Source organism: Hypanus sabinus, chromosome 4 (assembly GCF_030144855.1).
Source record: "Hypanus sabinus isolate sHypSab1 chromosome 4, sHypSab1.hap1, whole genome shotgun sequence".
In the NCBI taxonomy this organism is placed as follows: domain Eukaryota; kingdom Metazoa; phylum Chordata; class Chondrichthyes; order Myliobatiformes; family Dasyatidae; genus Hypanus; species Hypanus sabinus.
In genome coordinates this window covers 24,408,941-24,426,285 of record NC_082709.1, presented here as the reverse complement: position 1 = coordinate 24,426,285, position 17,345 = coordinate 24,408,941, and the positions used below count along the sequence as shown (strand labels likewise).

General features: G+C 40.0%; 1 protein-coding gene across 4 annotated transcripts in view; it reads left to right on the top strand.

Moving 5' to 3' along the window:
• Positions 1-17,345, top strand: part of bbs5 (Bardet-Biedl syndrome 5) — a 65,056-nt gene that overhangs the window by 14,657 nt on the left and 33,054 nt on the right. For all 4 annotated transcript variants that reach the window (XM_059966639.1, XM_059966641.1, XM_059966638.1 and 1 more), the window contains exons 3-5: positions 6,721-6,786; positions 9,791-9,840; positions 11,020-11,147. In XM_059966639.1, coding sequence (XP_059822622.1) covers positions 6,721-6,786; positions 9,791-9,840; positions 11,020-11,147 — 244 coding nt within the window. The remainder of the gene's footprint in view (positions 1-6,720; positions 6,787-9,790; positions 9,841-11,019; positions 11,148-17,345) is intronic.

Sequence of the window (17,345 nt, the reverse complement as noted above, 5' to 3'; positions counted from 1 at the left end):
CTTTTGGGATGTGGGAAGGCAGGGAAACCTTCAGTGTCTTTGACGATTACACCTACAAGGAGTGCATCCAGCTGCAGGTTCTTTCAGACTGTGTTAAGGATTTGGACCTGGAACATGATGAACACTGGATCATTTGGAAGACTGGGGGGTTGATAGACAGAACATACAGGGAGATAGTTACACAGGTAACTGGCTGACTGTCAGAAGGCGGAAAGCAGATAGGTAGCCAGTGCAGGGTACTTCAGTGGCCTTTCCTCTCATAAAGAGGTTTAGATACTGTTGGGCGGGGTGGGGGGGGGGCGTTGGAGGTGATAACCTTTCAGAGGAAAGCCAGAGCGGTCAGGTCTCTGGCGCTGAGTCTGGCTCTGTAGCTCAGAAGGGAAAGGGGGTAGAAGAGGTGAACTGTCGTTATAGGGGATTCATTAGTTGAGGAACAGACAGGAGGTTCTGAGTCACCATTAAGGACCCATCACTAAGTCATGCCCTCTTCTCATGACTACCATCAGCAAGGAGGTACATGAGCCTGAAGGCACACACTCTACAAATCACGAACAGCCTCTTCCCTCTGCCATCCAGTTTCTGAATGGACATCGAACTCATGAACACTACCCCACTACTTGTGCCTTTTTAAAATTTTTGTACATTATTTTCTACTATTATGTAATGCAATATATTGCTGCTGTGAAGACAACAAATTTCACAACATATACCTACGATATTAAACCCGATTCCGATTCTAATTCCTGTTGCTCAGGCAGCAACTGTGAAATCATCCCGAAACATTAATTCTATTTTCCTTTCCATGGGTTTTGTCTGATGTGCTGAACAATTCCAACTGTATGTCATCTATCCATCAGTTTGCATACTCTGCTATTGGAAAAATGTTTCTTGCTATCTTATCGGCACCCAGTTGCTCACCATTGAGAACATCTACCATAAATGCTACCTGAGCAGGGTGAAAAGCATTATCAAGGATGCCTCTCACTCTAACCATGGACTTTTTACTCTCCTCCCATCCGGTAGGCGCTACAGGAGCCTCTGCTCCCGCATCAGCAGGCACAGGAAGAGCTTCTTCCCTGAGGCTATGACTCTGCTGAATCTCACATCACAGTGCTAAGCAATATTACGTCCATATTGTACTGTCTCAGTACTTTTATATTTGTGTGCTGTACCACTTACTTTTTATTCGCAGTTATTTTGTAAATCACACCGTTCTTTGCATTTCTGGTTAGATGTTAACTGCATCTCATTTGGCTTTGTATCTGTACTCAGTACAATGACAATAAAATTGAATCTAATCTAATGTAATTCTGAATGATATTGTGGTAAAATGAATCAGCAAATTTGCAGATGACACTTTGGTTGGAGGTGAAGTGCACAGCAAGGAAGATGTTCAAAGCTTTCAGCGATATCTGAACCAGCTGGAAAAATGGGCTGAAAAATGGCAGATAAAATTTAATGCAGACAAGTGTGAGGCATTGCACTTTGGGAGGACAAACCATGATAGGACTTGCAGGGTAAGCAGAAGGGCACTGAGGAATGCAGTAGATGAGAGGGATTTGGGATATAGATCCATAATTCCTTGTTGAAGAGGTGTCATGGGTAGATAGGGTCATAAATAAGGCTTTTGGTATATTCATCTTTATAAATCAAAGTATTGAGTACAGCAGATGGGTCATAATGCTGAAGTTGTATAAGACATTGGTGAGGCCTAATTTGGAAAGAAGTAAATAATGTTGAAAGAGTGCAGAGAAAATGTACAAGGATTTTGCCAGGACTTGAGTACCTAAGTTATGCGGAAAAGTTGAATAGGTTAGGACGGTGGTTCCCAACCTGGCATTTACGAACTCCTTAATAGTTTTAGTCCATGGCATAAAAAAGACTGGGAACCTCTGGGTTATGACTTTTTTCCCTAGAGTGTGGGGAAAATAAGGGGAGATTTCATAGATGTACATAAAATTGTGAAGGGTATAAATAGGAGAAATGCAGGCTTTTTCCACTGAGGTTGAGTGAAGCTAAAACTAGAAGACGGGGTAAGGGTGAAATGTTTAAAGGGAACGTGAGGGCAAACTTCTTCACCCAGAGGGTACTGAGAGTGTGGAACAAGCTGCCAGCAATTGTGGCGGATATGTGTTCAATTTCAGTATTTAAGAGAAATTTGGATAGTTACATGGATGGGAATGGTATAGATGGGCCCATGGTCCAGGTGCAGGTTACCAGAACGAGGCAGATTAATAGTTTGGCATAGACTAGATGGGTTGAAAGGCCTGTATCTGTGCTGCAGCATTCTATGACTCCAGGACAAGAGATTCTGCGGATGCTGGAAATGCAGAGTAACACATACAAAAAAAAACTGCAGGAACTCTGCAGGTCAAGCAGCATCGATGGAAAGGAATAAACCTTTCTTTCTTATTCTTTTCCATTGATGCTCTCTGACCTGCTGAGTTCCTCAACCATTTTATATCATCTGTCACCTCCTAGCTTCTTTCTTATTTCCCCTTCCCCACCCACCTGGCTTCACTGACCACCTGCTAACTTGTACTCCTTCCACTCTCCCCATCTTCTTATTCTTGCCTTTTCCCCCTTCCTTTCCGGTCCTGATGAAGGGTCTTGGTCCAAAACATTGACAGTTTATTCATTTCAATAAATGCTCTCTGACCTGCTGAGTTCCTCCAGCATTTTGTGAATTGTTGTGTTGTATGTGTTACCACCATATATCCTGATTCCTAACCACATAAAGAGTTTACCAGAGACATCATCTAGAAGAGATTTTACACAGGAAACAAGTGAAAATATTTTCCAGGACTTTGGGAAGGATATTTTTCTGTTGGTATGTTGCTTCATTTTAATTCTTTACTCTTGAAGTCCCAGTGAATGAATATAGCTGTCGCATCTCTGATGAAACAAATTAACTGGTCATTCACCTCATTATGGTTATTGTGCATCTTGGCTGCATTGCTTGCATGCCTATATTGTAAATGTAGTTTACTGATTGTATAGGACTGTGGAATGTGCTAAAAATGTTTTGGCTTGCTATAAACCAAGCAAGCAATAAACCAATCAGAAATTCTTTCATTTGTAATTGTATTGTTTATTTCATTCCTATGAGGAGAAATAATTCGGCCGTTACATCTATGGTGAGCTAGCTGATTGGGTACAAAATTGGTTTGGTGGTAGGAGGCAGAAGGTGGTATTGGAGGGCTCTGACCCGCCAAAAAAGTGCGATGGGGATTGGTGCTCAGAATGCTCAGTGCCATTTTGTTTGTCATGATATATTAAGAATTTGGTTAAAAATATAGGTGACATGAGTAGTAAGTTTACAGATTACACCAAAATTGGTGATATCGCAGTGAAGAAGGTTGTCGAAAGATACAATGGGAAATTGATCATCTAGGAAAGTGGGCAGAGGAATGGCAAATGGAATTTAACTTGTATAAGTCCAAAATGATACATTTTGTAAAGTTAAACCACGGCAAGATATCCATAGTGATAGGCAGGACCCCAGGGGCTGTTGTTGAATGTAGAGACTTCAAGGTACATATGTAGTTCCCTGGAAGTGACAAAACAGAAAAACAGATAAATAGGCTAATGAAGACATGAATTGCCTTCATCGGATGTGGTATTGAGTACAAGAGTTGGACATTGCGTTGCAGTAATGCACAATAATTGATTAGACCACATTTGGAATACTGTGTGCAGTGTTGGTCGCAATAGTAATGGAAGAATGTGACTAAGCCAGAGAGTGAAGAAAAGATTCACAAGGTTGTTGCCTGGACTGCAGGGCTTGAGTTACGAGGAGAGAGATATGATAAGCTGGGACTGTTTTCTCTGAATTGGAGAAGGTTGATGGGTGACCTTAGAGAGGATTATTCAATCATGAGTGGCATTGAGAAAGTCAATTTTCTTTTCATAGGTAAGGGAGCCTAAAATGAGATGGCATAGGTTTTAGGCGAGAGGGGAGACTTAGAGCAGGGGTTCCCAGCCTTTTTTATGCCATGGACCAATACCATTAAGGAGTCTGTGGATCTCAGGTTGGGAACCCCTCACTTAGAGAATCTGAGAGGGTGAGATTTTCAAAGCTGCTGTGCAGGTTGACTGTGTGGTTAAGAAGGCATACGGTGTATTGGCCTTTATCAACCGTGGGATTGAGTTCAAGAGCCAAAAGGTAGTGTTAGAGCTGTATAGGACTCTGTTTCTCTATATTATTCCACTTGGAGTACTTAGAAACATAGAAAACCTACAGCACAATACAGGCCCTTCGGTCCACAAAGCTGTGCCAAACATGTCGTTACCTGAGAAATTACCTAGGTTTACCCATAAGCCATCTATTTTTCTGAGCTCCGAATACCTGTACAGGAGTCTCTTAAAAGACCATATCATATCCGCCTCCACCACCATTGCCAGCAGCCCATTCCACACAATCACCACTCTCTACATTAAAAAAAGTTGCCCCTGGACATCTCCTCTGTCCCTACTTCCAAGCTCCTTAAAACTGTGCCCTCTCATGTTAGCCATTTCAGCCATGGGAAAAAGCCTCTGACTATCCACATGATCAATGCCTCTCATCATCTTATACGCCTCTATCAGGTCACCTCTCATCCTCTGTCACTCCAAGGAAAAAAGGCCGAGTTCACTCAACTTATTCTCACAAGGCATGCTCCCCAATCCAGGCAATGTCCTTGTAAATCTCCTGTGCACCCTTTCTATGGTTTCCTCATCCTTCCTATAGTAAATCTACCAGAACTAAACACAGTACTCCCAAGTGAGGTCTGACCAGGGTCCTATATAGCTGCAACATTACCTCTTGGCTCCTAAACTCAGTCCCATGATTGATGAAGGCCAATGCACCATATGCTGTCTTAACCACAAGTGGCTAACACGAGAGAGGTGTTAAGGTGCTTGGATGTAGGTACAGATGTCAGGGTATGTTTTTACACAGAGAGTGGTGAGTGCTTGGAATGGGCTGGTGGTGACGGTGGTGGAGGCAGATACAATAGGGTCTTTTAAGAGGCTCCTGGATAGATAGATGGAGCTTAGAAAAATAGAGGGCTCTGGGTAACCCTAGATAATTTCTAAAGTAAGTACATGTTCAGCACAGCATTGTGGACCGAAGGGCCTGTATTGTGCTGTAGGATTTCTATGTTTCTTTCTATGTAAGGTGGTCAAGTCAAGTCAAGTAATTTTTATTGTCATTTCGACCATAACTGCTATGTACAGTACAGAGTAAAAATGAGACAATGTTTTTCAGGACCATGGTGTTACATGACTCTGTACAAAAACTAGACTGAGCTACGTAAAAAAACAACACAGAAAAAAAAACAACTACACTGGACTACAGACCTACCCAGGACTGCATAAAGTGCACAAAACAGTGCAAACATTACACTAAATAATAAACAAGACAATAGGGCAGTAAAGTGTCAGTCCAGGCTCTAGGTATTGAGGAGTCTGATAGCTTGGGGGAAGAAACTGTTACATAGTCTGGTCGTGAGAGCCCAAATGCTTTGGTGCCTTTTCCCAGATGGCAGGAGGGAGAAGAGTTTGTATGAGGGGTGTGTGGGGCCCTTCATAATGCTGTTTGCTTTGCGGATGCAGTGTGTAGTGTAAATGTCCGTAATGGCGGGAAGAGAGACCCCGATGATCTTTTCAGCTGACCTCACTATCCGCTGCAGGGTCTTGCGATCCAAGATGGTGCAATTTCCGAACCAGGCAGTGATGCAGCTGCTCAGGATGCACTCAGTACAATTCCTGTAGAATGTGATGAGGATGGGGGGTGGGAGATGAGCTTTCCTCAGCCTTTGCAGAAAGTAGAGACACTGCTGGGCTTTCTTTGCTATGGAGCCGGTGCTGAGGTACAGGTTTCCCCCGCTATCCAAAAGTAGAACATTCCTATGAAACCTTTCATAAGCTGAAATGCTGTAAAGTGAAGAAGCAATTACCATTTTTATATGGGAAAATTTTTTGAGTGTTCCCAGACCCAAAAAATAACTTACCAAATCATACCAAATAGCACATAAAACGTAAAATAACACTAACATATAGTAAAATCAGGAATGATATGATAAATACACAGCCTATATAAAAGAGAAATAATGTATGTACAGTGTAGTTTCACTTACCAGAATCAGGAAGATTTAGCCAAAACCAATATGTAGAAAAAAAAATTGGCATGTACACGCATGCGCACACACCTGCCCGCGCAAGGCTTCATGGTCATGGTAGTCTTTCTCGGGGTAAGCACAAGTTTAAAGCGGGTGCCTTTATTCGTAAAGGCCAAAATCCTCTTCGGATTTCTTTCGGTTAGCAAAAACAGGTACTAATGTAAGTCTTTCATAAAAGCGAAGTGGCGTAAAGCATAATTTTGTAAAGCAGGGGACACTTGTACTAGGTGAGATTCTTCACCAGGTGAACACCATGAAATCTGGTGCTTTTAATGATCTGTACCGAGGAGCCATCGGTGTTCAGCGGATGGCGGATATATGAAATGAACCACCAAAATGATAGAGGTAGGTACAGTTGAACACTTTAAGACATTTGAACAGGTAAATGAATAGGAAAGGTTTAAAGGTTTACTTGTTTCAAATCATTGTTATTTAATCAAAGTTTTACAAAGTGACTTCTTAATATATGATGCAAAGCAGCTTATCTTGCTGCCTATTTTCCATTTTGAAGTATTTTTAAATCAATCTGATTTGTAAAGTTGCTAATTTTCTTTTCCAGGTAGACTGCTTGTGTCCAATCTGCGAATTATCTGGCATTCACTGGCTATTCCACGAGTAAATTTATGTAAGTGAAGCTCATTAACAAATATGGCTATTAGCAAAGTTTATTTTCAAATTAACACAAGGCTATTGTTTAGTTAAAAAGTAATTAAATACTGACTAAGTGGGGTTGCCTATTAGAAAGAGCTGCAAAAGCTGTAGTGAGATTTTTTATAGTGCTTTTAAAGACAGAAATTGATGTCATTCATGACATGTAAGGAGATAGTATGAAAGAATCTATTGAATTAAAAAATAAAGATATTAAATGCAATTTCACAAATTACCATTTGCAAAAAATGTTCAAAATGGCAATCTATAAAGGTTCATGATGTGTTACTCTTAAACACAGTGTGAGGAACAGAGGAATCTGGAGCACACTTCTATAGATTCCCCCAAAGTTTTAGTGCAAGTTGACCTAATGTTGGCCTTCATTAGTTGTGAGATTGAGCTCAAGAGCCATAAGATAAATTTAAAACTCTAGTTAGACCACACTTGGAGTATTGTGTTCTATTCTGGTCACCTCATTATAGGAATGATGTGGAAGCTTAGACTGCAGGGGATTTTTCCCAGGATGCTGCCAGCATTAGAGAGCCTGTCTTATGAGGGTAGATTAAGCGAGCTAGGGCTTTTCTCGTTGCAAAGAAGGAGAGTGAGAGGTGACGATAGAGGTGTATAATATGGTAGATAGAATGGACAGCTAGAGAATTTTTCCCCAGGGTGAAAATAGCTAATATGCAAGGGGATAACTTTAAGGTGTTAGGAGGATGTCAGAGGGAGATTTTTTACAGATAATAGTGGGTGCATGGAACACGCTGCTAGATACAGTTGTAGAGGTGGATCCATAGGGACAAGAGACTCGTCGATGGACATGTGGTTGATAGAAAATAGGAGGCCAATGTAGAAGAGAAGAACTAGATTGATCTTCGAATAGTTTAAAGGATCAGTACAACATTGAGTGCCCAAGGGTCTGTATACTGTGCTGTACTGTTCTGTGTTCTATGTTCAAAAACATTAAGTATGTGTTTTCAAGTTCCTGTACTTCCTCTATGATAGTAGGAATGAGAAGAGAACATATCATGGATGGCGATGGTCCTTCATGATGGATGCCTTCTTGAGGCATTGCCTTTTGAAGATGTCCTTGATGGTGGGGAAGCTAGTGTCTATGCTGAAGCTTGATGACTTTACAACCTTCTGTAGTTTTCCCTGATCCTGTGCGCTGGTGCCCCCATACCAAATGCAACCAGTCAGAATGCTCTCCACTAGTAATTTGATGGAGTCGTTGGTGACTCATAGAACACTACAGCACAGAAAAAAGGCCATTTGGCCCTTCTAGTCTTGCGGAAATTTTATTCTACTAGTCCCATTGACCTGCACCCCATCCATAACCCTCTAGTCCTCTCCCATCCATGTATCTATCCAATTTATTCTTAAAACATAAGAGTGAGCCCGCATTTACCTCATCAGATGGCGGCTCATTCCACACTCTCATCACTCTCTGAGTGAAGAAGTTCCCTCTAATGTTCCCCCAAACCTTTCCCCTTTCACCCTAAACCAATGTCTTCTCGTATTTATCTCTCCTAATCTAAGTGGAAAGAGCCTACTCACATTTACTCTGTCTATACCCCTCATAATTTTGTAACCTCTATCAAGTCCCCATCATTCTTCTACGCTCCAAGGAATAAAGTCCTAACCTGCTCAATCTTTCCCTGTAACTCAACTCCTGAAGACCCGGCAACATCCTAGTAAATCTTCTCTGCACTCTTTCAATCTTACTGATATCCTTCCTGTAGTTAGGTAAACAGAACTGCGCACAATACTCCAAATTTGCCCTCACCAATGTCTTATACAACCTCACCATAACATCCCAACTCCTATACTCAGTACTTTGATTTATGAATGCCATGATGCCAAAAGCCTGTCTACCTGTGATGCCACTTTAAGGGAATTATGTATCTGAACACCCAGATCCCTTTGTTCCTTCGCACTTCTCAGTGCCCTACCATTTACTGTGTATGTCCTACCTTGGTTTGTCCTTCCAAAATGCAATATCTCACTCACACTTGTCTGCATTAAATTCTGTCTGCCATTTCTGGCCCATTTTTCCAGTTGGTCCAGATCCCTCTGCAAGCTTTGAAAGCCTTCCTCGCTGTCCACAACACCTCTAATCTTAGTGTCATCAGCAAACTTGCTGATCCAATTTACCACATTATCATCTGGATTCTAGATCATTGATATAGACAACAAACAACAATGGTCCCAGCACAGATCCCTGAGGCACACCACCAGTCACAGGCCTCCAGTCTGAGAAGCAATCATCCACTACCACTCTCTGTCTTCTCCCACACAGCCAATTTCGAATCCAGTTTACAACCTCTCCATGGATACCTAGTGTCTGAACCTTCTGAACTAACCTCCCATGTGGGACCTTGTCATATGTCCATGATGTGAAATATTCCAAGTGAAATATAGCTGCTAGCATGTTTATTTGTAATTACATTAATATGTTGGGCCCAGGATATATCTTCCAATATATTGACACCGGGGACCCGAAAGATGCTCATCCTTTCCACTGCTAACCTCTCGATGAGGACTAGTGTGTATGTACTCCCAACTTCCCTTTCTTGAAGTCCACAATCAGTTCCTTAGTTTTACTTAAGTTGAATACAAGGTTGTTGTTGCAACACCAATCAGAAGGGGTGAAACTGAATGTTGTGTTAGAACAAATAACAAATTGTTGATGGAAGTTTAACTACAGTGTGTTGCATATTGATGATGGTTTAGAAATCCATAGAAAATAGGTAGAAATGTCTTCTACCTATTTTTTTCTTCATGTATTCTTAAGTAAAACATACAACATTTTTAAGCATAAACACGAGAGTCTGTAGATGCTGGAAATCCAGAGTTACACAGACAAAATGCTGGAGGAACTCAGCAGGTCAGTCAGCATCTATGGAAATGAATAAACAGTTGATGTTTCTGGCCAAGATCCTTCATCAGGACTTATTTTCTTTAATATTTTTCTCTTTCAGCTGTTGGCTACAACTGTATTATAAATATCACGACCAGAACTGCTAATTCAGTAAGCAATTTTAGAACCTTATAATTTTAAAGACCATTTGTCATCATTTTAGCTTCTCTTTTGATTCATCATGTTGCACAGATTATATTCCTTCTTAAAAAACTAAGGTGGTAAGTGTAATCAAAGGGGAAAAAATGCTTATGATAAAGTGCTAGGCTTGTTCACTAGTCATGAATTGATCACTTTGTAAATCAAATGAGTGCTTTGAAGTCCCTGAACTTGATGCTGAGATTTTGCTCAAGGTGATTTGAATTTTTGAGAATTTCTGTGTTTTGAATTTTTTGAAGCAATTGCATCATATTCTTTTTGATAAATTAGAAAAAAATTAGGTCCAAGTTATAAAAGCCGGGTAATCTTGCTTATGTGTATGAATTGACTCCATGTTTTTGTGTTACCGTGTGACCATTAAAATACAAAGGCCTAATGAAGATCTTTTAGGTTTTTGAATTTGTGGGAGCTGATTGGATTGGTCAGATTTCCTTATGCAGTACCAAACTAAGCACTGCATGTAATCACATTTTTGTTTTGAATGTTTCCCACCTGTAATGTGAAATATCTGAAAATAGTACTGTTGCAAGTTAATTTCAGCAAGTATAAGCTGAAAGATAACCAGTTGATTGAGATATTTTATCTAACTTAGTCAACTGAATGAACGTTACAAAAAATGCAAACTTATTTCATTAAAAGCTAAACACTTTTGGCCCAAAAGAGGAAGCACAGCAGTTACTTGTCTCTGTTCGATCAGATTTAGGAATTTTTTTCATTTGCCCAGCACCATTTCTTTAATCTCTGACAACTCTATAATTCTTTGAAACGTCTGTCCTCTCCAGTTCTGGTTGCTGAGCATTTTCCAATATATTTGCTGCATTTTTAGTAGCAATGCCTTTTACGTTTTTGGATTCATTCCACCTCTGCTTCTCTATCCCTCTTTAAGATGCACTTTAAAACATACCATTAGTCAAGTATTTGGTAATCTAATCTAATTTTTTCTTGATTATTTTGGTATCAGTAATTTTAACATTTGCAAATGGACTTTCCATGCTTAGTTGGCATGCTATATAAATTAAGTAGTTTTAGGCTAGCTCATTCCCATACTGTGGAATGCAATTGCCCACTGAACCATCAAGTGATACTTAAGTATATGACTAAATATATTGATTTTAAAATGTGACTTTACAGAAACTCCGTGGTCAAACTGAAGCACTTTACATTCTGACTAAAAGCAACAACACACGATTTGAGTTCATTTTTACCAGTGTTGTTCCAGGAAGTCCTCGGCTATTCACCACTGTTATTGCTGTACACAGGTAATATTACAATGGTTTACATGAAATTAAGATGAAATAAAGTAAATTATGTCAGAAGATCAATTTTGAATCTAGTTTCTGCTTTATTCTTCAAATCTATCATGTTTATTAAGGCCTTATTTATATTTCAAATGTTCATATTCAGGATCTGTTATTTACCTTTTTAAGTTCCGGTTAGAAGTAATCTCTGCTTAGATGCTGCCTGATCTGCTGAGTGCTTCCAGCATTTTCTGTTTTTATTTTTAATTTGGTTCTTTTTTCATTTTGACTCTTATTATTTATATTGCTGTAATTTTATTCCTTTTAAAGCTTATTTCAGTTGAACATGATTTAAAGGGGGTATTCAATTGAAGTATTCCCTGCAAATCTTGCAAAATAGCAACTTTGCAACATATCATTTTGCATAAAAAGTGTATTTTCTGACATTTGAAAACTTACATTTTATGACTCCCACACCCTGAACTCTTCAGGGACTGCTAATAATGTAGAATACTTGTGGACCTGGTGCAATTTGTTTTACTGGAGGCTATAGAAAAGCACTACATGAATTACTGATAGGATGTATACAGGGATATTTTTTGTCCATCTATAAGGAAGAGCATAATTAGATGATATCAGTAAAAGATAGTTATTAAGATATCTTACAAGGGATTCCTAGGTAACTACTTTACACTAACACTGGTGAGACTTACATTAGACATAAGTGATTGAGGAGAATATTCCCCAGGTTCTTATTAGGCTTGCCTCAGTGCACTTCATAATAGTGTTGATTCATTGAACAGAGGGTGGGGCAAGCATACAAGTGAGAAAGGAATAAGAGGATCGTGTTCACTGATTTGGATTATAAAAAATGAGAAGAGACTCAATGGGATATAAATGCCAATGTGGACTTGTTACTCCTAATGGTCTGTTTGTATAGTGTGTACTTCCATGTAACCAAATGATCCAGCCAGTGGTGTACTAAACCCAAGGAGATGCTAGGCATTCTTTAACTTTTATAGCATTCATAAAAGCTACTGGCAATATTAATGCTAAAAGTTTACTGCTTCATAAATAATGCATGTTGAAAATTGGGGAAGTGGATGTTAGTGAATTTTTAAAAATTTGAGTATTAGAACATTAGAAAGTTTTTGACAAGAACAGACCATTCAGCCCAACAAAGCTTCCAAATTCCTATTCACATAGTGTGTTGAAATAACTATTGAGTTTAGATTTGAAAGTCTCTAAGGTATTACTCTCAACTACACAACTCAGTAGTTTGTTCCATGTGTCCACAACTCGCTGTGTAAAGTAATGTTTCCTGATGTTAGTCTGAAATCTCCCATTAACCAGTCTCCACCTATGGGCCTGTGTCCATAATGATGGATTAATTTTTAAGTAGCAGCTGGCATCCACTTTACTTATACCCTTAATGATTTAGAAGTATAGGAACTTAGAATTATAAATTGGGAAAAGATGTTCTCAGGGAAATATACAGCAAAAATGTGGCAAATGTTCAGGGGATATTTGCATGGTGTTCTGCACAGGTACTTTCCAATGAGACATGGAAAGGATGTTAGGGTACAAGAACTGTGGTGTACAAAGTCTGTGGAAAATCAGGTCAAGAATAAAAGAAAAACTTATGATAGGTTCAAAAACTAGGTAATGATAGAGATCTAGAAGATTATAAGGCTAGCAGGAAGGAGCTAAGGAAATCAGGAGAGCCAGAAGGGGCCATATGAAGGTCTTGGTGAGCAGGATTAAGGAAAACCCCAAGGCATTCTACAAGTATGTGAAGAGCAAGAGGGTAGGATGTGAGGGAATAGGACTAATCAAGTGTGACAGTGGAAAAGTGTGTATGGAACCGGTGAAGATAGCAGAGATAATGAATATTTTGCTTCAATATTCACTACGGGAAAAGGATCTTGGCAATTTTAGGGATGACTTAGAGCAGATTGAAAAGCTTGAGCATATAGAGATTAAGCAAGAGGATTTGCTGGAGCTGTTGGAAAACATCAAGTTGGGTAAGTCTCTGGGATCAGACGAGATATACCCTAGGCTACTGTGGGAGGCAAGGGAGAAGATTGCTGAGCCTCTGGCAATGATTTTGCATCATCAGTAGGGACGGGAGAGGTTCCGGAGGATTGGAGGGTGGTGGATGTTGTTCCTTTATTCAAGAAAGAGAATAGAGATAGCCCAGGAAATTATAGATCAATGAATCTTTCTTCAGTGGATGGTAAAGTTGATGGAAAAGATCCTGAGAAGCAGGATTTATGAACATTTGGAAAGGCATAATATGATTAGGAATAGTCAGCATGGCTTTTTCAAAGGCAGGTCGTGTCTTACAAGCCTGATTGAATTTTTTGAGGATGTGACTAAACACATTGATGAAGGTAGAGCAGTAGATGTAGTGTGTATGGATTTCAACAAGGCATTTGATAAGGTAGCCCGTGCAAGGCATATTGAGGAAGTAAGGAGAAATGGGATTCAAGGGGACATTGCTTTGTGGATCCAGAATTGGTTTGCTCACAGAAGGCAAAGAGTGGTTGTAGACAGGTCATATTCTGCATGGAAGTCAGTGACAAGTGGTGTTCCTCAGGGATCTGTTCTAGGAGCCCTTTTCTTTGTGATTTTTATAAATGACCTGGATGAGGAAATGAAGGGATGGGTTAGTAAATTTGCTGATGACTCAATGGCTGGGGGTGTTGTGGATAGTGTGGGGGCTGTCAGAGGTTACAGTGGGACATTGATGGGATGCAAAACAGGGCTAAGTGGCAGATGGAGTTCAACCCAGATAAGTGAGAAGTGATTCATTTTGGTAGGTCCAATATGATGGCAGAGTATAGTATTAATGGTAAGACTCTTTGCAGTGTGGAGGATCAGAAGAATCTTGGGGTCTGAGTCCAGAGGAGCTCAAAGCTGCTGCACAGGTTGACTGTGTGGTTAAAAAGGCATACGGTGCATTGGCCTTCATCAATCGTGGGATTAAGTTTAGGAGCAGAGAGGTAATATTACAGCTGTATAGGACCCTGGTCAGACCAGTACTGTGCTCAGTTCTGGTCACCTCACTACAGGAAGGATGTAGAAACTATAGAAAGAGTGCAAAGGAGATTCACCAGGATGTTGCCTGGATTGGGGAGGCATGCCTTATGAAAATAGGTTGAGTGAATTTGGCTTTTTCTCCTTGGAGCGGCATAGGATGAAAGGTGACCTGATTGAGGTGTATAAAATGATGAGGGGCATTGATCATGTGAATAGTCATAGGCTTTTTTCCCAGGGCTGAATTGGCTAACACGAGAGGGCACAGTTTTAAGGTGTTGGGAAGTAGGTACAGAGGTCAGGGGTAAGTTTCTTATGCAGATTGTGGTGAGTGCGTGGTATGGGCTGCTAGCAACGGTGGTGGAGACAGATACGATAGGGTCTTTTAAGGGACTCCTGGATAGGTTCATGGAGCTTAGGAAAATAGAAGGCTATGGGTAACCCTAAGTGATTTCTAAAGTATGTACATGTTTGGCACAGCTTTGTGGGCCAAAGGGCCTGTATTGTGCCGTAGGTTCTCTATGTTTTTATGTTAATTGCACTTGGGTGCTGTGCCCAGGACAGATCTAAAGAAATGGTAACACTGAGAAATTTAAAGTTGTTGACCTTCTCCATCTCTGATCCTCCAATGAGGACTAGCTCATGGACCTCTGGTTTCCTCCTCCTGAAGTCATTAATCAGCTCCGTGGTTTTACTAATACTGAGTGAAAGGTTGTTGTGGCACCTCTCAGCTGGATTTTCAATCTCCCTCCTATATGCTGATTTGTTACTACCTTTGATTCAGCCAACAATAGTGGTATCATCAGCAAAACTTAAATATAACATTGGAGCTGTGCTTAACCTCACAGTGATAAGTATAAAGCGAGTGGAACAAGGGGCTAAGCACACAGCCTTGTGATGCTCCTGTGCTAATGGACTTATCAGAAAACATGTTTTCACATATTCACAGATAACACCCTGCTTTACTCAACTTCAGCTATTGACTCCTTCACTGACTTTAGATTATTGCACCTTAAACCCAAAATCTAAAGATTAGATTAGCTTTATCTAGACTGACACTACACCTCTTCCTGCCATGTGCTTGAATCAAAATCAAATTTGTTTGTGATGTTTTGTAGTTCCAAAATATAAAACTAATTGAAAGAAAAACATGGGAGCCCGGGGATACATGTCTTAGGGTGTCTAATACTTTTGCACAGTACTGTAGTAATTTTTAAAAATATATTTATTCTTTTTACAGCACATCCACAAAAACCACGACCATAACAAAATCAAATTAAATATTGAGCAGCAAAAGAGAGAATAATATAAAGGCAAAAGTAAACATACACAGCAGAGGTGCACCGCACCAAAAAAACCTCAGTTCTCACCCCGTAAGAAAGTCCAATGCAGGGCCCCATATCCTTTCAAAGATGTCCCTCTGTCCTCATTACGTAGTCTCAGTCTCTCCAAATGTAAAGTATTTGCCCGTCCTCTCAGCCATAGATCATACATAGGCACAGAGTCCATTTTCCGCATTTGCAGGATTAACGTCTTAGCAATCACTATTCCAAACAATACAGCCATTTTTTCATACTTATTTTATGTATTGCACTATACTGCTGTCACAAAAAAGTGGCATATGAGTAATGATAAACGTGATTGTGATACAGGTTTCAATTGTGGACTGAGTGTTGGAAGTGGGCAGGGAGAAGGGTATCATGGTTTGGAAAGGGGAAGGGAGAGGGGAGTGAGATTTCACTTTTACAATGTCTAAATGACCAGCTTGTAGCTCCTCCAACACTTTAGCTTTCAGTTTAGATGGTAGTAACTCTCAATCTCCACATAAGGAAGCCTTCAAGGGCAATTTCATCCTAGTGCTGGTAAAAATGGGGAAGCTAGAATTTCAGCCACACATTCTATTTTGCAGTGGCATGTAGACCTAAGACAGTGTAAGGTTTTTTTTCTGGTTTCCCTTTAGATCATCTCTGCTGTAATAGGGAAACTTCTGATTTGCATAAGGGAGAATATGTCAAGAGGAGTGTCCTCTTTTGTAAATTTTTCAAGTATTTCCCTTTCCAAAGGTAAACGGGACAATCCATCAGTATTTCCGTGATTAATTGTCCTGTTGAATTTGATCTTGTACTTGTGTCCTCCAAGAAATTGAGCTCATCTCTGTATTTATGTTGCTGCTGGAAACAGAACACTTCTGTGGTTGATGATCAGTAATGAGGGTCAACTCTATTCCATACAAGAACTGGTTGATTTGTTTTACACTCCAAACCTGACTCAAGACCTCTCTGTCAATCTATGTGTAATTTTTCTCTGAAGCAGGTGTGGCATCACAGGCAAGCTTCTCTGGACAATGTGGATCATACTGTCTGAGTACAATGGTTGACATCACCATTTCCTTTGTCTTTTGGAAAGCCACCTTACACTGCTTTGTCCATTGCCATTTGTTTCCGATCTGTAGTAAAGAGTTCAAGGGGTGGAGCACAGTAGCCAGGTTTACATGTTATAATAATTGACAGATCCTAAAAAGGACTGCAATTATGACACTTCCTTTGGTCTTGGGGCATCCACCACTGCTTAAATTTTCTCAGCATACTTGTGTAAACTTTGTGGGTCAATGGCATGACCACAGTGATTGATGCTTGGTTTAAGGAATTCACACATGCTGCATCGTGCTCTGAACCCAGAATCTTCAAATTTTTTTGCATTGTCTTGCAATTTTGGAGATGTTCCTTGTTATCCTTCCCAGTAAAGATGATGTCATCCAAGTAACACTGAGTGTCTGGGCAGCCTTGCAGCACTTGATCCATAGCTTTCTGCTAGAATTTAGGTGCAGATACTTTTCCAAAAATAAACCCATTATAGCAATAATGCCCTTTATAAGTGTTTATGATAACTGTGGTGATGAGGAGATTTAAAACTAACCTGAAACGCCTACTTACCTGTTGAAGTGCAGCAAAACACTATTTTTTCCACAAGGGGAAAAAGAGAGAGATGGTAGAATTTAAAGATAGTTTGTTTCTTTGCAAAGAGAAGATTAGCTGAGTTTTTTAAAAAAAAGGTTGAAAGCAGATGAAATCCACAGGTACATAAACAGTGCCTAACGGGTGATAATCATAAATTTAAAAAAGAGTAGAAATGGCTGCCTGCTTCACAATGGCATCAAAGTGTATGGGGGGAAGGTAGGGG